Below are 19266 nucleotides of genomic sequence, written 5' to 3' on the forward strand. Positions count from 1 at the left end.
TCATTGATCCAATATTTATTCCTTCTATCCTGACAGCAAAATATTTGCCTTATGTGTTTCTATCCAATTCAAATTTTCCAAGGTATAGATGTACTGTTGTGTCCCTTCTTGTAATTGCTCTTTTACGTGTATTGAGACAACAAGCATGAGTTTAATATCAGTAATCATGCTTAGTTAGCTTACAGCGTAATAATCTCATGCGTATGAAAGTTTCGAGCGTTTCTTGCGGCAATGCCATCACTACTTTGGTGTAATATCGTTATTTTATGTATCTCGCGTAAAGAGGCAGAATATTACGGACTTAAATTCAAAATTGGCATCGTCTTCTCTGTTGCTGAATTCTAAAGCCTTGCTTTCGCCATGGAGGAAGACGAGCTTCGCCGCATTTTGGAACGGCAAAGACGTGAGCGACAACGATTTTATGAGAAAGCAGAAGAGCTCGAGATTGACGGAGTGGACGACGACGTCGTTGAACCGGCTCCAAGAGGATTGAAGCGGCCACCTGTGCCAGACATGCGGTTCGAGCAGCAGTTCAACAAGTCCATTGCGGGTCTGAAAGGGGAAGGTGCTTCACCGCTGCAAATATTCTACTCTGCTGTGCTAGTCAACCAGTTTGTTATGCCGTTTGTCAACGGCTTCTCGTGGGGACTCCTGGGCCACCTGTGGCGGTGGTACCGCGTTCGATCTAAATACCCAGCAACGGCAACAGCACCTCGCGAGACATCTTCATCTGTCAGTTCATACACAAGAGGTCTCAAGTATGGCATATCCCAATGGTTCAGGTAAAGAAGAAGATTATTTTACAACAAATCGAATGCGCCAAAGCAAGACTCACATGTCTTACTTGCAATGGTCAACAGGAGAATGTTTTCGAGTATCCCATCCATCTACGCTCCCCCAAAACCCGCAATCGCCGTAAACTAGAGAGTCGAAGTAAAAAGTTGTTACCGTTGAATTTTCAAAATGTACTGTTTTTCTCTCCCTGCACGACGTTCCATGACGATATTTGCTTGTAGACCATATTGCTTCCGCATGATTTCGGCAACTTCGGCTGGCCGGTTCTCGTTAATAAGCAGCAAATAAAACACACCCTCAGGCGATAGCAATTCCTTGAAATAGCAAATGCAGTGTTACTGAGCAGCCCATCTCGTGAGGCTTTTTGTTTCTCTGCAGCAGCAGCAGCAGCAACTCTGACTCACCTTGACATACGGTAAAAAGGTGTCAATGACCTCTCGACCGTCGATGCCTCCCGCCCACGCCGCCTCGATACCGTAGCTGCCGACTTCCTCGGAGGGTGTGACAGCATAGGGCGGGTTAAAACAGAGCACGTCGACTTTGTTTGACAAACGAGGCAGGAGCGAATCAACCAAGGAGGTCGTAACGGGTTCGATGGATGGGACTTGATTATGCAAGCCCGTTGTTTTGGTTACTGCGCACGCATGTGTGTTGATGTCTGTCGTAAAATATACTGCTTTTTATGTTCAATGTTGTCTATTCCCCCCTCCACGAGCCTCAACGCTGCAGTTTCGCTTTACCTGCTGCGGCGGGACCCACGATCTTGGCCAACATTGTCGTGACACATCCTGATCCAGAGCTTTTGGATACTGTCAGCACTCTGGCAAGGTGGTGTAATCGAGAAGCATCTTACCCGATCTCTAGACAAATGGTCGGCCGAAGAGATCGTAGCCAGGATTCGTCTTGTTCCAATGCGTCGAGAAGTAGAAAGGTATCCTCTATAATTAGACCCACGTGAGCGCTCGGTTGGGCGAGACAATGGTTTAAAAATATACCAGCTGGCTCATAAACCTTGTCAAAGTCCTGGCTAGTCAAGTGCGAGAGGTCCGGTGTAGGGATCATATTGGGGCTGGACAAGATGGCAACAAGTTAGAAAAGTCACATCCATGCATATTGACAACCGCGCCCCGATCAAATATAAAGAGGATGCGTTTGCGACCCGAGCCGTTTCCTTACATCTTCTTCTTCCTGTATTATTACAAGTATGTCTGATATTCGCATCGACGGCTACAGTGCTCTCTTGTCTCCAACCTTCATTGCTGAAGAGTTCCCTGTTGTGAGTACAGCCAATTGATTTTATGATTTGGATATTGAGCAGGTATTATTTTAGTCCGAAAAATCAAAACGAACAGTTCTCAAAGCTCGAGAAGAAGCTACCCGTATCCTTCGAAAAGAGGATGATCGGCTGATCGTAATTGTTGGACCGTGCTCTATCCACGATGTTATTGCTGCAAAGGAATATGGTGAGGCTTTTCTTGCATGCATGCATGGATGCAGACCTGCAAATTGCTAAGCACGAAAAATAGCAACACTTTTGCTAGAAGCAAAAGAGCGCTTCAAAGATGACTTACTCATCATCATGCGCTCCTACTTTGAGAAGCCTCGAACAACTGTTGGCTGGAAGGGTCTCATCAATGACCCAGATATCGATGAAAGGTAAGATCAAGTACTCTAAAGCAATGCACACGTATTATGTCCTCATATTTTTTCAAACACATAGCTACAATATCAACAAAGGTCTGCGTATTGGACGCGGACTGCTCTGTGAACTGACATCAATGGGCATACCGGTTGCGGTTGAGTTGCTTGATACCATTTCGCCGCAATATCTTTCTGATTTGATCTCGTGGGGTGCGATCGGTGCACGCACTACAGAATCTCAGCTGCATCGAGAACTCGCTTCTGGATCATCCTTCCCCGTCGGCTTCAAGAACGGCACGGATGGTAACCTCGGTATTGCCATTGACGGTATCCGCGCTGCTGCTGTACCTCATCATTTCCTCGGTATTTCCCGGTCTGGTATTGCGGCCATCACGCACACCCGCGGCAACCCTGACTGCCATGTTATCTTGCGGGGTGGAAACAAAGGTCCAAACTATGAACCTCAGTATGTCAAGGAAGCAAAGGAAAAGCTCGAAAAAGCAAAACTTCCCTCTGTTTTGATGGTTGACTGCTCGCACGGCAACTCAAACAAGGATCACAAGAACCAGCCTAAGGTCGCAAAGAATTTGGCTGACCAGATCAGCCAAGGTGAAGACGCACTCATAGGCTTGATGTTGGAGTCGCATATCTATGAAGGCAACCAGAGCGTTCCCGCTGATGGAGCTGTTGCGCTCAAGTATGGTGTCTCTATCACCGATGCTTGTATCGACTGGGAAACGACTGAAGAAGTACTGGAAACCATGGCGAAATCTGTTCGAGCTAGAAGGAACTTGCGCAAAAGTAAACAATAGCTTTTCTTTTCTGTGCAAATGAATAAAAAATGAATCTGCATGCTTTTTATTGGGAAATGTTTTGATGGTTGGTTGCTCGCTCCAATAAAGGAATCATAGTCTTCACTTTTTCTTTAAGAACATTGACAGCATGTATAAACAAATCCTGTGGAGGAATAACACCTGTGCTCTCAATTTTAACTAGAATATTATGCAACGTCAGCGTTCATTCACCCAATTCAACGGATTCATGCAGCTTACAAATAAAGTGATCGCGCACACGAGTAAGTCGTACTTTGTCTTTGAATTCGTCGTGCCGTAATACTTCTCTGCTGACGGTATCTTTGCGTGGGTTGACAACTTTGGCAACTTTCTGACCATTCTCTTCCACTACATCGACGACTCCGGGAGGGAAGCATTTTTGGAAGCGGTATGCAGCATCGCCAGTGATAGGTTGTAAAATGGTAATTTCTGGAAGAAGACGATAGGAGGCAGTAGCGACTGGTGACCACTTTGCATGGTCCTTTCCAATGCCCTTGTGACAATGAAGTTCCATATCAATCTCCTGTCCTGGTCGAAGTTTGGCGATCAAAATATCGTCGTGTACTGGTCGAATAGGGTTGTTTTTGAATTTTTCAGCTTGAATGCCCTTGGGTTCCCAAATGAGGTCCTTGGAATACACTGATAAGAACCGTTACCGTTAATAATCACTTTCTAGATTTTTGTATTACTCCCAAATTATCCATACCGTGGCTGTTAATATACTTCTTTTTAGGATCGGTCTCGTCAGCGGCCGCGTTCGGGTTCCTTTCGCACTTGACTTTGAGCTTAAACACCAAAGTGTTCATATCAGTAGGCCCGTCCTCCTCTGTAAGCACCAAACAATTAGTAATGGCTTTGTGATATATAACCAACGAACAAGACGTTGGTAGTTGAGCACATACCACTCCTGTATTGGAAAGCCATAGGATCAGCGAGGATAGGTATTAAACCCAAGCGGTGTGCCAACACTTCGTCGTGGATAATGGAGGTATTGTTGATAACGTACACTTTCTCGATGGCCATAGTGGGAACCTGGACTCTAGCGTGAGCTGGATGCTACTATGCCATCGCAAAATAGTATGGTCTACCTCAGCGATAAGGATACGTCGAAAAGCGTTGGCGATCGAAGCGTCGACACCGATCAGATCGAATTCGATACTGTGTGGTGTCAAGTGGTTGATGGTGATTTTGAAGTTCTATTGGACATTGCTGTGGTTAATAGCTTGGTCGAAGGTACTTATAAAGTTTGGTACATACTCGCTTGAATTCTTCCAAATCCCAAGCATTACTGATTCCCGGGTACTGGTGAGGATAATCGCTGCCATTCACCTATGATCTACAAGTTTGAGCCTTGCCGTCTGAATTCGAACGTAATTCAACGTACACTGTATACGCGGTCCCGGTCAACGATGACACGAGTTCGCAGTAGTTCTACGTTCTCTGGCAATTGGACACCGGGCATGCTGCTTGTCCAAGAAAAAAAAGTCGGAATTCTGTGGCTGCCGACCATCCAAAAACCCTCCATCTGACTCCGCCGAATTTCTGCCAGAGTGGCATTCCAACACGACCTATTTGACGTATGCAACATGACGAGAGCGACAGAGGCACTTACGACAGGCACAATTGCCGTTGTAGTATACCTTATTCTATTTTTTGGACTATTGCCTCTACCTGACGTGATACAGAACAAGATTGTCCCAGTGGTACAGTGTGCTCATCCTATTTTCAATCGCGAACATATTGCTCATCTAGGCTTGCGGCGCAGTTACCGTGGTGGGCACTCGTATCTTTCGGATCATATAGCTTAGGATATCTTGGATGGCACGTCATGACATTCAGTGACTGTCCGGAGGCGTACACAGAACTCATGAATGTAAATGCAATTGTTATGCCCGTGTCATTTGGCGGCATAGAATCGGCTAATCTCAAGCTTTATGCAGGAAATCGACCAAGCCAAAATCGACTTGCGGTCAAAAGGTGTATCCATCTAATTACAATAAATAACAGTTACCCTTCATGTCCTTGCTCCAATATTGCAGCGAGATATTTTTGGGAATCAATGGTGTGTTGCAAATCCTTCAGCATCTGAGCAGCAGCGCTATATTACCTAGTTCTTGATGATGATCGCTGCAGGCTCGAATTTATGGACGCTGAAGCGGGTACTAGCTACGATGTGAAATGCATAAACGATAATTATCGCATGCTGCAATGGAAACATCGAGGATAGTCCAACTCACAGATCAGCAACAGCGAAGAATATTATCAAGAGACTGATTAGTAGCTAGAACAAGCCAGCTTTCCTAGGATCTGGCATACATTGGGATATTGCGTAAAATTGATCACCATTCACTTCAGCTCGAATCATGGATCTTGTACCACTGGAGCTTTTGTCTATTTTTACAGATGGATATGATTAGACACTTGCGTTCCTACCATGGTTACAGCTAATGTTCATGGTTACACTGCGTACCCTAGATACTAACGCTAGTCCGAATTGGATCAACGAGTTGTCGAATCGATTGATCTACGAAAGAATCTCGTGTTGCAGAATCCATTATAGCAAAACAGGGTTGTTTCCATTAATTTATTTGTGATTAACAAGACAGGTTTCCAGGATGAAGTGGATCGAAATTATTGCAAAGGTGTGAGTATTAGCGCAGGTGATGACACTAAAGTTTTTGAAAAAAAAAAGGTGCTACAGAGATTGTTGAAGGTACGTATTTTGGGATTACTGAGGAAGACTATAATTTTTTCAGCATTCTTTCAAGGACGAGCGCCACACCGTTGTCCACATTTCTGGCAGTCACCAGGTCTAACATTTTTGTAAGCAACTTGCAGCAAAAGGAATAATGTCTCGCTAGATACATACCTGCCAATTTTTTGACTTCTTTGTGAGCATTACCCATGGCTACGCCGATACCTGTCGAGATGGATCAGAATCGATAAGGCTATGCAAGTTTGCAGTTCATGCGTTACCTGCAAATTTAATCATCTCAATGTCGTTCGGCATATCACCAAAGGCGATAACCTGTTTTTGGGAAATGTCCAGCTGTTCACAGAGATATTTTAGAGCGGTTGCCTTGGACACATTGGCTGCGGAGATTTCGACAAAATGTTGGCTAGAATAAGTCGGGTGGATGATATCTTCCCACTTTGGATCGTTGAAGACATGCTCTTTGAGATAAGCATGTAGCTTATCGGCAGGCCAAGTCTTGTGTACAACAATGATCTTCTCAACAGTGTCCTCTTCAGTTAGCATGAAGCCAGTACGTGGATCTTCAACGATGATGTGAGGGTGGTACATGGATGCACGCCGCTTCTCTGCGTAGCCAGCTTCGCACTTGAAATTAACATCACTCTCAATGCCAATAAAAGCCTCGTCGCCGAACGCATCCTTGACTTTGCCAATGATTTCGGACACGTGCTCGGGAGGAATGGAGAATTTCTTGATGATCTTCTTGCTGTGACTATCCAGGACTTGTGCGCCGTTGCAACAGATTACCATCAGATTATTCAGCTGAGCTTGCTCAACAGCCTTGAGCATTGTACGTACAGGGCGTCCAGAAGCAAAGACGATGCGAATGCCCTTCTTTTCGAGTGCGTGCAAAACCTTGATCGTACGTGGAGTCAACTGACCACTGTCGTAAAGTTAGAACGCACTAGTTCAATTCTGTTGTTCCCAGCCCGGGGACAAACAAAGAAATAGCAAGACCATACTTACGCGTTGAACTGACCGACAATCAGTGTGCCATCAAGATCAGAGGCGACAAGGCGGATGCTACCAAGGTCCTTCCTGCCGGCCTTGATAGAGATGGGCGACATGAAGGAGAGCGGGTAAGTGCGGCAAATAAGACGATGCATCGAGAAAAAGTGTTGTATAAAGAAGAAGAGTAGCACAAGTGCCAGTGACCAGCTTCTCTATTTAATATATAGTGCCACGTCCAGACGGGGCATGTAGGACAAGGCTCGATTGCCGATTCCTTCGCTCTCTATGGTGACCCGACATGTGGCGAAGGTGCTGGGAAAAAAACCAGAACGAGATGACCATGCAAGGAGAGCCAGACTTGGTCCCAAGTACGTACAAAAGGGGATCAGACCAAGAGTTTCGTCCTTTATTTCTCCTCTCTCCTAACGGCTCATACCTTGTCAATAACCTTTGCGTTCCTGCAGGAACGCGATCGTCTTGATGTCCGTAAAGGGATATATCATTTGAGAGCACAGCCAGGGGTGGGGGCGGGAGCGCTGCGCCTTGGGATAACAAGATGTTTGTATACCGAATATTTGGACAAGTTGACAATTCTCACAGCTGCAGTAGGGACGATGGCGGCGGATGAATGATGGTGCGGCCCGCCACTTCATAATACTTGTACTAGATGCGCCAACTGGCATGAAAGATTGTCGCACAATGTCATCATTTCATCATTTGACAGCAATGGAACTTTACAACAGTGTTATCTCTCTAGGGGCCGCGGAACGACTGGATGTACATACCATTTCTTCTCCATCCTAGCGGACAATAAGCTACATCCGCAGATCAAGCGAGGACTTTCTCTCCCCTCTCTTGCTTTCTCTCGAAAGCCCCTAACCTTCTTGCTCCCGCCAATTCGTGCTCGCAGCCAGCAGGCGGCGCTATGTGACAGGAGCATAGGGAGTTAGTACTGCTTAGGAGACAACGGTAAGAAGCTTTGAACTCTCCCGTGATTCTGTGGACACAGTGGCAAAAAGTATAGAGATACTGCATAGGTGTTCACCACGTATTGGCCGTGGAGTAACGCATCGGCTAAAAATGCATACGCTTGCTTCTGCATGGTCAAGAGGCTGACCGATGGAAATCCCTATCTTACTGTGTACTTTGAGTAATCTAGTTGTTCAGCCGACCCACATTGCATACTTGGGTGCATAGACATGACGACCTGATGCTGCGCAGAATGCAAATAACTGCACATTGTTTTCCAATGCCTGGATCAAGTTAAATCATTGTAATTTGTACCTTTTTTGCTTGCACTTTCAATATATGACTTGGGTAGATATTCTTAGTACTATAATGCTGAGAATTGCGTTGCTATACATTGGGTTTGTGGGCATGTAGAAGCAGAGGGCAGGAGCGACAGCTCGAACCTGGGACACGATATGATGCAATCTACAAAGCTACATCATTTGGCACGCGACTTGCCTCTGGATGAAACAATCGACCATTCTTGGTTTTGGATCTTGTACATACGCATCAAGCACCAGAAAACGTCGTAGTACAAAGGCCTCTCTTGGACATGTATGAAGCAACATCTGTCCTGTGTTTGAATGTGAGAATTCTGCATCCAAGTGTTTGCTTTTCAGGATGACCTGGGTACGTACCCAGTTCGATGATGAAAGTCTCGTGTTTAAACCCACCATAAGGTTCCCCCAAACTATCTCCCTGTCGACCCATCGTTGTCGCACGCAGCAGCGGCAACTGACGGACGATAAGGAGCAGCTCGCTCGCTTAGGAGAATATATCCATATCCTGTCACGTTGAGTGTGGCAAACGGAGCAACTCAAAATCTTCACTGTGTGTCCCGCCAACAAGCAAATCGTCTCATGCGCGGAGCTCTCGGCTCCCGTTTTTCCTGCACTGTCAACGACCATGGCGCCGAATGACGAGGGTTCGCAATCAGGAAAAGAGGCCAGCGCAGCTGTTAGGATCAGCGACGATTCCGAAGGACTTCCGAGTGTAGGAGCTTTCCCCTTGTTCAGGCACACTTTAAACGAAAAGCAACAGTTGCTTGAGTCACTGGGAGCTGCGGACTCGACAAACGACAGCCAGTCATTCCAGGAACTGCTGCTAGCTCGTGTGCCTAGTTATATCTACGGCGAATGGTATCACAATGCGGCTGCTCTCCTGTTGACAGCGAGTTTTGCCTTTCTTGCAAGCAAACTGGGACTCGGTCTCGGCGTCGTCCTGCTCGCATGCATTGCGTTGGGTACGTGGTACAAGAACCAATGCAAATGGCACAAAAACGGATATACTGAAAGAGAGAAACTTTTCCCTTTCTCTGGAGCATAGGTGCCTACTACCAAGCCAGCACTGCAAAGTTCCGTCACAACAAACGAAATGATATACAGCGCGAGCTGGCGAAAATGCGCATCGAAGCAGACGAAGAACCCGTCGAATGGATGAACTCATTTTTGCAAAAGTTTTGGCTTATTTTTGAACCTGCTCTGTGCACAATGATCCTCGAAAACTTGGATGCAGTTGTCGGTCAATATCTGCCTCCGTTTGTAGAATCTGTACGTCTGACTACTCTGACGCTTGGAACGAAACCATTCCGCATCGAGAGTGTAAAAACATATGCCGACATGGATCCAAAAGTTGTGGTATGATCATAGATGGAAAACGGACACTACAAAGCAACCGCCTGACATGAGCATTTGTAGTGCATGGATTGGCGCATCTCATTCATACCTAGCGACGTGCATGATCTGACCACTGCAGAGCGCGACAAACGTGTCAATCCCAAGGTTGTTATCAACATCCACACCACAAATCAGCTCAAGGGCATTATAATTCCAGCAGTTGTTCAGAATATTGCTTTTCGTGGACACATGCGTGTAAAGATACATTTTATGAACAAGTTCCCGTATGCCCGTTTGTTCGAGGCATCGTTTTTGGATAAACCAGTATTCGATTATGACCTAGCACCGTTGGGAACCAACGTCTTGGGTTTCGATATCAACTATGCAAGTACAATTGTCACTAAAAATCGACTCCTAAACCGGATTCTAAGATTATGCTTAGATACCAGGGTTGCAAAACTTCGTCCGCGATCAAGTGCATGCCATCCTTGGTCCCATGATGTATGCACCTAATGTATTCATGTTTGATGTAGAGCAATTCTTCGACGGCGACTTTGATATATGTAAGCAAACAATCAGATACAAACCATTGCTCGAGATCTCGTCTAACTCGATATTATCAGCGCACGCCAATGGCATTTTGGCAGTTACCGTATACTCTGCATCTTCCATGGATACAGCTAACGGAGATAACGGTCCCTTTGCCACAGCTAAGAAAACATCTTTGAACCCCTTTATCAAGTTCTATGTTGACGACGGACGAGGCGAGCTGGGCAGGACCAAAGTGCAAAAGGATACATTCGAACCCGAATGGAACGAGACTTGCTTCCTGTTGCTGAATAATCTGAACAATCAGCTGTGCTTCGAGGCAAACACCCAGGACCATGAGAACAAAGAAGAACGTATTGCCACAGGATTTTTTGATTTGCAAGACCTGGATGGTGAATCTCACAGTATTCAGGAAGGCCTGTAAGTTGAATTTTTTTGGTTTTTTTTTTTGTTCAAGGAGGCATGAAGAAAGAAATTAAACCTTCAATGTAGAGATCTTGCCTTGTATCACAAGGGCAAGTCGATGAGCGACCTCAAAGTGGATTTGCGATACTTCCCTGTTTCCAAGCCAACCAAACGTCCTGATGGCACGATCGAGCCCCCAGCACAATCAAGTAATATGTCTAGTCAAACACACGTATATCGTGCTTTATTGATTTTTATTGTACGTATTAGACTCTGCTGTGTTACGCTTAACAGTGCACGAGTGCCAAGACCTTGCTGGACCTGCGAAGATCAACCCCTACGTGCGGGTTATAGTAAATGGCCACGAAAGAATCAAGACATCTATTGCATGGCATACGCATAACCCGGCATACGAAAAGGCAGGCGAAGTTGTCGTATTGGACAAAAATGAAGTCTTTGTACGAGTCGAGGTCAAAGACTGGAACAAGGTGCACAAGGACGAATTGCTTGGTGTATGGACTTCTCATCTATCAGAGATCCTAGAAAAGCAGGAAGAAAACGACGGTTGGTGGCCCTTGACTTTGGATAAGGATGGCAACGACAAGACTGGCAAATTACGCCTTAGCGCTCAGTGGAAGCCTGTCATTATACGAGGTTTGCTAGATAGCACAACAGGCCATGGATACAAAGGTAAGTACCCAAAGTGCTTACTTGGACGATGACTTTTAACTGAGCAACATTCCTTTTACAATAGCCCCGCCCATTGGCGTTATGCGCCTTACATTCTGGGAAGCTCGGGACTTGCGCAACGTTGAAGCCGTTACGGCTGGAAAATCTGATCCATACGTCAGAGTCCTTTCTGGAAACCAAGTTCGAGAAAGAACATCAGTTATCGATAATAATCTTTCCCCTGAATGGGGCGAAACTTTGTACGTTCCAGTACATTCACCGAAAGAAGATCTTACACTGGAAGTTATGGATTGGAACGCAAAATCAAAAGACAAACATCTTGGCCTTGTAGACCTTAAAACTCATGAACTTGTCAAACTCTTTGTTGGTAGCCAGAGCGAAGATCCAGATAAATGGTACGACCGATCGGGTGTAAAGATAGACCAGTAAGTGCTATACATATTATCGCGCTTATATTCGGAGTGACTAAATCTTGTGCAGATGGATGCCCTTGAGGTCGATAGACAGAAAAGCTGGCAAAGGCGAACTGCGATTTACAGCTGAATTCTATCCAACACTGGCACTGCCTCGACCACGTGCCATTTCTCCAGCACCGGAAAGGGATCAAGATGGAAATGATGGTGCACAAATCGATCACGCTGTCGATCGCCAAGAAGTACCCGTCAAGGATCTTCATGGCGCTTATATCAAGTACACGCCCGACGATCTAATTGATTTAGCATCCTATCAAGTCGGTGTATTACGCATCAAAATACATTCTGTGCAATTACCAAAATTCGCGCATGCATACTGCCAAGTCCTAGCAGACTCACTCTATCCTCAATACAAGACGGCGCGTGCTAAAGGTCGGGAGCTAACCTTTAATGAAATATCGGATGTATTCATCAAAGAAGCCGATGTTTCGCGTGTTGCGATCGAACTTCGGCCAGCTACAGCAGACGAAAAAGATGACATAAAGGTCGGTTATTGGATCGACTCGGTATCAAGTATCGTTCGTTATATCCAGCGCCAGAGGCGAATGCAGCCTGATTTCAAGATAGAGGACCATCACGGTGAATGGTTCGATCTTTTCGGTACCACCGAAGGACGGATTAGACTAAGCTTTGATTTCGTGCCTATGAGCGACTTTGAACTGAGTCCCGACGAAAGTATTGGCAGTAAGTAGCTAGTTCGATATGCTTCAATGGGGAGCAGTATCTTTGAATGGAATGCTAAATTTATTTTGTCTCTTTTTAGATCAGGGTACCTTGACAGTTACGCTGCTCCGTGCTAACAACCTCATGGCCGCCGACAAATCAGGTAGGGATTTAGCAGACCGTGATGCGAACCAACGAGTTAGCTGAGAATATATGTACTAAACTTATTCCGTGTCTACATAGGTACGAGTGATCCATACGTAGTATTCTCCGTGAATGGTGAACGTGTCCACAAGAGTGCGACTATCAAAAAGACATTGGATCCTGTCTGGAAGAATGAACAATTTACTGTCCCAATTGTAAGTATCACGAATAAAGAAAGGATTCAATGGATTGCCCTGATTCTCATACCGGAACAAGCAATCTCGAGTGACATCGAGCTTCAGAATTGAAGTATTTGACTGGAACCAGATCAAAGGAGACGAGCCAATCGGTAGGTAAAGGAAACTCAATGCAGCTTACATATTTCTCAACAAATATTATCCTCTTGAAGGCTCTGGAGGTATCACACTGCGTGGTGATATGGTTGAAAGTTTCGCTGCCAAAGAGGTAGCTATACCGTTGGATGGTGTTGCTGGAGTTTCTGGCACTGTACGCGTACGATTCCTCTGGCAGCCTCAGTTGCTTACAAAGCGCAAGACTCAGACGACAATGCTAAGCACCACCAGGATGATGACGAGCGCAACGCTGAAAGGTCCCGGAGCTGGCGGTGGAATACGAACAGCAACATCCATCTCCAGCTTTGGTTTAAGCGAAAGCACCACTCACAGCCGCACTGCATCTGTTGGCAGTGGCTCGCTGCTTGGTGATACCGAGTCCTTGGTTGGCAGTCTGAATGAAGGGGAGATCAGCAGCGCAACGGGACAGTCCGGTCACCTTAAACTGACACTGGTGGAGGCCCGTGGACTTCACGGTGTCGATAAGAGTGGAACCAGCGATCCATATGTTCGCATACGCCTGGGCAAAAAAGCTATGAAAACACAAACAATAATGAAAACATTAGCACCTGCATGGTAAATCAGCTTGGAACCTGCTAGTAGTGGCAACGAAAAGCTAATGAAAATTGCCAGGAACGAGACTTTTACACAGAGCATCACTGAGCAACCCACTGTGCTTAGTCTAAAGATATTGGATTACAACAAATTAGGTCGAGCGGTTTTACTCGGCGAATGTCGCTACAACGTCTGGGATCTTGTACAGCCTGATCAGCCAAAAATCGATAGGTGGCTGCCATTAAATCCACTGGGAAGCGGCGAGGTCCACATAATAGCCGAATATTTTAGTACATAGCGCAACAGATATCCGTTACCCTGCTTAAATCTCCTTCCGTCTATCTTGTTTACAAAAAGAATATAGAAATGAATTCGAAGCAAGCCTTCGGCGAACATGATATACCAAGTCAATACATTGTATGTATTGCATTTTCTGCGTCGTAGGAATTATATAGAGAACTTTAAGGTGTTTTAGACGATTTTCTCGTCAAAATTGTTACTGCCTCCAATCAGTATAATCTTCGTCCTGGTACATGATTTATACACCTTTCCTTTTTTCTTATATGCTCTGAAGATGATAATAAAATGCTCTTCTGACATAGGCCTCTCAGCGGTATAACTATGTTGACCTCAAGGATCCACGGGTTGAAAATTGAAACATGCCGCGAACAGCCTACCTCGCAAATTCAAACACGAAGAAGACTATTGAAGGTTTAGATGTATTCAGGCTCTGAATCGAAGATTGTAATCATAATATTCGTGCAATACGATGACTTTTCTATCTTGCATGTCCGAGCAAAACAGTAAAGCATAATCGGTAGCCTAAATATGCAGAATCTATGCCGTCTCGTTGCTTAACGTGCGCTAAATATATTTATAGAAAAGACGACCATGTAAAGAAGGCACCTTGTTTTAGAGCAGAAAGCTGTACAATGTAGTTCTTGAATTACACGGAAGAGATGCCTTGTGCAACAAACTGACAGGTAAATGGTTCATTGACGGATAAGAGATTTCTTTCTTCATTTGAAGTAGATCCCTCAAATGAGATTTACTTCGGACAGACAGAAAATAGCCACTCTCGGACAGACAATAACTGCCTAAAAAGCGACCGTCATGCGTCCGTTTTGATATGCGAGCCAAAGCTCTGCAGTGTTGTAAAGATATTCGTGCAGTCACCAACCGAGCTTACTTTCATCATGACATTACTGTCATCGTGTGGCAATCCCACTTGTGTTGCGCAGCTGGGCTCTCGTGGTACAGATTCGCGGGCACAGTGTGCAAAGAATGCCCTTTTCAGGTTTTGAGTCAACTTCTATGTTTTCCATGACGAATGAGAGGGTGTGGTTGCCAAGAATCACGAAAATAGAGTAAATGGCGTGCGCGTTCATTGCAGCAGTCCCACACGTGTGCACACAGAAATCGCTTCAATGAAGTGAGTAAGGCCTGACAGAACGCCTGGAAAGCCAACAGAACGCTTGAACAGTCGACAGAACGGGCGACAATCCACTCAATGTCACGGGATTTTGCAAGTCTGCGCTGACAAAATAACAAGATATTTGGATGACAGCGATGTGCACAAATCGATATTCAAGATGTTCCAGGCGCAAGAGTAGCTTGTTATCGAGAAAGGCTGGATCAGCGCTGCAGACGTCATTGCTGTTGCTCAAAAGAAATAAGCGATAGTAGCTCTTCATGTGCGGATACTTGTCCATCTCATCCATTGTCGCCTTCAAAAAGCTAAGATAGTGTCCCGGAGTTCAGCATACCCTCCCTCTCGCTTCCTCTTCTTGGTTCAGAAACCCACGACTTGATTTTTTTTTTTCTTTTTTTTTTGGGGGGGGGGGAGGCCGACTTCAATTTGTGAAAACACTGTATTGTCATGGTCTGGCAGGTTCCATTACACAGAACCAACAGACTCGAGTTCGAGAACTAAAGCTCTAAAATGAGCGGAATTCGTCTGGAAAAGCAATGTACACTCTTCCCATAAATTAAATTCGTCATACAATGAAAACCTATTTCGCATTCTCCCAAGTGTGGATGTCGGCATCTTCCGGAGATATTGTCGTACAAAGCTTAGCACCTCCAAGAGTATATAAAGCATGTAAATATGTTTAGGCCAGCTTTCCTCCTTCAAGATTCAAGAGCGTCTTGACTGGGTTCGCAAATGGGAGGGAACCGATATGGACTTTAGGACTAATTGTGTCTTCCTATATGAGTCTGCCTTCCATGTCAACATGAAGCGCAATAGGTTCTTGGAGAAGGAGACACTCATGACCAGAAGTAATGAAGCATGCAATTGTATAAGTTTGAGCGATTTCGAAGGGTTTGTCTCGCACTCTCATAAATGTTTAGATAAATGTCGCAACAGAGAGCACGTGTGATGTAGGTGTTACAGTAAGTCGATGGCATACGACAACGGGTTGCAGTATGAGATCATGGGTGACAGATAGATAGGATACACATTTAAACAAACAATGAGAAAATGAGTAACAGGTATTCAGTAAGTGTCATTCTTTTCCTATAATATGTTCTTAATGCTCACCATCTGAACTATGCACCGCGGCTTGCATGCACTTGGCGGGAGGAGCTCGGCATGGCCTTGTCACATTTCTAGACAGGTTTGTGAAATGCGACGCATATCAAACTTCGGCAACGCGACAACTAATGTCGTTTATTAGCGTCATGCTTAGCTTCGCAAGTCCGCCAAATGCATCTGCAAAACGCGACTTTATTTTTCGAAATACAGTACTACATCGCGCTGTATGTGGGCCGGGTCATCAGGACAAAAGGGAAGGAATGATGGCGAGATCTCTTTCAGATATAAATTGGATATTTATATATAATGCCTCTCCTCGACTGGCTTTAGCAGAAAACGATCAGGGCTCATAAAATAATAGGAGCATTGCCGCAGGACAATCAAAGTTTGGTTCAAAAAGCTATGATCGGCACCAATTGTGAACAAGGAGCGAAAGATGACTTCATTCTTGGATCTATAAGGAGGCCTAGCTCCTAAAAGTCAAGACTTTTTTGTTTTCATTTTCATTTCCCAGAAAACAATAATCTCTCAAGTCTTGCCGAAAATAGATGGCGTGTACCCAGATGTCTTGTGACATAGAGCTAGACATTGCTTTAGCGTAGGTGACATTCTCGATATACACATTAAGTTAAATGGAATTTGATAATACGTGTGCATGCTAACTGCTGAATAAGTATGAATCTTGATTAGAGTTCGTCGCCTTGCGCAACGATTTCGACGGATGCAAGCATGGCCATTTGAAGACAAAGGAAATTTTGACGAATATGTAGCAAGAAGCTGCACAGGATACGACGGATAAGTTTGAGCATGCAATGAAACTGAGGCCTCACATCTTGTCTTGCCAATACAACAGCGAGAGGAGAAGCAGAAAGGCTCAAGATTACTATACAAGGTCTAAGTCATTTCCTCCTTTGCGCCGGTTACGTCTCTCAAGGACGACTTTGCTGATGCGTGGAGGACTTACGAACGGCAGATAAGGAAGCCAACGACTTCCCGTTGCAAACGACCGACCTGAGAAGGAGTGTATTCCAGGACCACCTTCTGCATAGGGGTCGTTGGCATGGACGAATACGAAGGAATACCGCTAATCGAATAAATTGCTAGTGCGTACTCTGCAAAGGCTATTCAACAAGAGGGAAGTCAAGAAGAACGGGCTAGCAAGGTTATAAATACTGATTCAACTTGGCTAGACTGGGAAGACTCTTTTCGACCGATTGACGCGCCTTTCAGCTCAATTGCTTACGAGCCCTGATCATTTGCTCCGGTTCTGAATTAGCAGAAAGTATAATACGTGCCAATCTTTGCAACTAGTATGTTCCCCACAGCCGCATCGCAAGAATTGCAAAAGTATATAACGCCATATCAACGACTTAATGTCGACAATGAGGCCGCCTTGAATACTCTAAGGCTAGAAAGAGCTCTTCAATGCGGCACTGAATACAGCTATCCCATATTGATACTTTATCCGTGCAACGTGTTGTGTTAATACGGACGCGTTCATTGATTCCATGATAACTTCCGACGATAGCAACGCAGGTTATACTTTCTGGGCAAATTCGTAACCGTACCAGCGCACGCAAAAGAAAATTGGCCAAATGTACTCTGTCATTTTGAAAACCCTTTTTGGAGCATGGATACTACGTTCCCGAGCTTTGGAGCAAATTTATCTGCTTTCCCCATTTCTTGACGGAAGCCGGTCACGTGACTATGTCTTGCTCAAGGCACTGCTACCAGCACATATCCAACGAGCACTCAATGGGTCTTGGAATAATCTCAATACAAACGATTTGTCTGGAGAAGCCACCCCTACCAAGACCCGAGCTACATCAAAGGAGCTTACTAACATAATCCGGTCACATTGGTTACTTTGGCGCCTACTAATTAGCAAGAGTGCAGGCCATATCATTTCAGTCATGTTGAACTCCACAGAATCCGTTAGACTTATGGAAAAAGTCTTTCCTGGGATCTCCTCGTGATGGCGGGGAAAGAATACGTGCTTGGATGCTGCGTGCGTTACATAACTTATTGCATATCTTGGCATTTTTGTACGCCAAATAAATGGATCTACGCGTCTGTTTTTCTCCGGTAATTGTGCAACAAGCAAACACAAACAAAGTTCCCTTTCCAAATCGTTTAGTTCCGGGCGGTTGACTGCACGGCTTAATCGGCGGCTCGCTCTCTCTTTCTCTCTCGACTGGATTGGAGAAATTAAAGGGTATTAGCTAGGCACAATAATATAATCCGTCCGTTTCGTTCAGAACCTTTTCTCAGTTTCGACCGGTTACGCCAGATTGCGGTGTTTCTGTATCCGCACCCATTCTTTTTGCGGAGGAGGATCGATATTTCTTCTTCGGCACCAGAGTCGATCAATTGCCTGCTCCAAATTCAGAATTCACGCGTCCGCGGGATCTTTGACGTTTCCGGTCGTGCTGAAATGCGATTGCTTCCTCTCAACAGCAATTACGTCGCTGTTTATATACCTATATACTTGTAAGAATGGATTGGATAAGATGAATTGGGTGCTCAGACGAAAAAGGAGGAGTAGCCGACAAAGAGTGTGGATCTTGAACGGAGGAAAAAGGGAAATCTAAAGGAATACTCTCTCCTTTTTATACATCAGCTGTGTTGTTCCCTTACCCTTAATTTTATTTTTCTGTAGGCACGGCCATGCGTTGTACCTGGAGGTTTTAAGGCTGAGTAACGACGATGCTGACCCGGGCCAGAAGATTCCCGAAACCACGAAAGTTTCTCATCTCATTGAGGCGCTTTCTAAAAACATCTTAAAACCCGCAAGTAATTAATAGAAACCCGTAAAAGAAATAGAGAGGAACGCACAAGGAGGAGATAATTGATGACCTATGTGCGATGAAAATTTGGGTTTTTTATTTATAACGGTGCTGTAGACCATAGTTCTCTGGTCGTTAGGTCGTGAATGAAGGGAATTGCTGTCAAACGAATCAGATCTTCTCCGTATAGGCGTCATTCCTATTTGCCCGGTATCGAGCGAAGCAACTCAAATATGTCAAAGCCCGAATTATTGGTTCTGAATTTATCTTTACTTTTACTGTCTCCACGATAGAGTGCTGCGGTGGTAGAGCTATTCATGTTTCTCAGGAAATTAGACCTGATTATTTGCATATGGTTTGAAACATACGCGGAGAAGAAATTTTTCTTCACAGCGAGATCTTTAATCCGGCAGTTGAGGTCCCGCCAACACACGATACGCGCCTTAAGCTAAGGTACGACGCTGCACGTGTAAAATTTACTTTGTATGGTGTTTTCCACTAAGTAGCATCTGG

General features: G+C 45.0%; 9 protein-coding genes across 9 annotated transcripts; 5 read left to right on the top strand and 4 right to left on the bottom strand.

Annotated features, from left to right (window-relative positions):
• Positions 1-360: 360 nt before the first annotated feature.
• Positions 361-924, top strand: VTP01DRAFT_5048 (uncharacterized protein; the record flags this gene model as incomplete). Its single annotated transcript, XM_069383797.1, has 2 exons — positions 361-782; positions 861-924. 2 exons carry the CDS (start codon positions 361-363, stop codon positions 922-924), a joined length of 486 nt encoding a protein of 161 aa, XP_069235648.1.
• A 20-nt stretch (positions 925-944) lies between these two features.
• On the bottom strand, positions 945-1857 carry VTP01DRAFT_5049 (uncharacterized protein; the record flags this gene model as incomplete). Its single annotated transcript, XM_069383798.1, has 5 exons — positions 945-1109; positions 1200-1468; positions 1536-1594; positions 1649-1733; positions 1791-1857. 5 exons carry the CDS (start codon positions 1855-1857, stop codon positions 945-947), a joined length of 645 nt encoding a protein of 214 aa, XP_069235649.1.
• Positions 1858-1999: 142 nt separating this feature from the next.
• On the top strand, positions 2000-3248 carry VTP01DRAFT_5050 (uncharacterized protein; the record flags this gene model as incomplete). The annotated part of the gene is made up of 4 exons (XM_069383800.1): positions 2000-2071; positions 2126-2258; positions 2322-2451; positions 2516-3248. 4 exons carry the CDS (start codon positions 2000-2002, stop codon positions 3246-3248), a joined length of 1068 nt encoding a protein of 355 aa, XP_069235650.1.
• Positions 3249-3294: 46 nt separating this feature from the next.
• On the bottom strand, positions 3295-4731 carry VTP01DRAFT_5051 (uncharacterized protein; the record flags this gene model as incomplete). The annotated part of the gene is made up of 7 exons (XM_069383801.1): positions 3295-3428; positions 3489-3908; positions 3976-4095; positions 4172-4301; positions 4358-4465; positions 4527-4598; positions 4654-4731. The coding sequence occupies 7 exons, from the start codon at positions 4729-4731 to the stop codon at positions 3295-3297; spliced, it is 1062 nt and encodes a 353-aa protein (XP_069235651.1).
• Positions 4732-4855: 124 nt separating this feature from the next.
• On the top strand, positions 4856-5260 carry VTP01DRAFT_5052 (uncharacterized protein; the record flags this gene model as incomplete). Its single annotated transcript, XM_069383802.1, has 3 exons — positions 4856-4972; positions 5035-5142; positions 5210-5260. 3 exons carry the CDS (start codon positions 4856-4858, stop codon positions 5258-5260), a joined length of 276 nt encoding a protein of 91 aa, XP_069235652.1.
• Positions 5261-6010: 750 nt separating this feature from the next.
• Positions 6011-7130, bottom strand: VTP01DRAFT_5053 (uncharacterized protein; the record flags this gene model as incomplete). Its single annotated transcript, XM_069383803.1, has 4 exons — positions 6011-6081; positions 6139-6189; positions 6246-6907; positions 6991-7130. The coding sequence occupies 4 exons, from the start codon at positions 7128-7130 to the stop codon at positions 6011-6013; spliced, it is 924 nt and encodes a 307-aa protein (XP_069235653.1).
• Positions 7131-8889: 1759 nt separating this feature from the next.
• Positions 8890-13729, top strand: VTP01DRAFT_5054 (uncharacterized protein; the record flags this gene model as incomplete). The annotated part of the gene is made up of 14 exons (XM_069383804.1): positions 8890-9226; positions 9310-9620; positions 9681-9983; positions 10042-10162; positions 10223-10568; positions 10641-10762; positions 10824-11243; positions 11308-11668; positions 11724-12400; positions 12480-12542; positions 12623-12738; positions 12800-12872; positions 12933-13452; positions 13510-13729. The coding sequence occupies 14 exons, from the start codon at positions 8890-8892 to the stop codon at positions 13727-13729; spliced, it is 3990 nt and encodes a 1329-aa protein (XP_069235654.1).
• A 2924-nt stretch (positions 13730-16653) lies between these two features.
• VTP01DRAFT_5055 (uncharacterized protein) lies at positions 16654-17029 on the bottom strand (the record flags this gene model as incomplete). Its single annotated transcript, XM_069383805.1, has 2 exons — positions 16654-16861; positions 16932-17029. 2 exons carry the CDS (start codon positions 17027-17029, stop codon positions 16654-16656), a joined length of 306 nt encoding a protein of 101 aa, XP_069235655.1.
• A 250-nt stretch (positions 17030-17279) lies between these two features.
• On the top strand, positions 17280-17943 carry VTP01DRAFT_5056 (uncharacterized protein; the record flags this gene model as incomplete). The annotated part of the gene is made up of 2 exons (XM_069383806.1): positions 17280-17441; positions 17539-17943. 2 exons carry the CDS (start codon positions 17280-17282, stop codon positions 17941-17943), a joined length of 567 nt encoding a protein of 188 aa, XP_069235656.1.
• Positions 17944-19266: the final 1323 nt, after the last annotated feature.

The sequence above is a fragment of the Rhizomucor pusillus genome (genome assembly GCF_041956525.1).
Source record: "Rhizomucor pusillus strain CBS 183.67 unplaced genomic scaffold VTP01scaffold_20, whole genome shotgun sequence".
Lineage (NCBI taxonomy): Eukaryota > Fungi > Mucoromycota > Mucoromycetes > Mucorales > Lichtheimiaceae > Rhizomucor > Rhizomucor pusillus.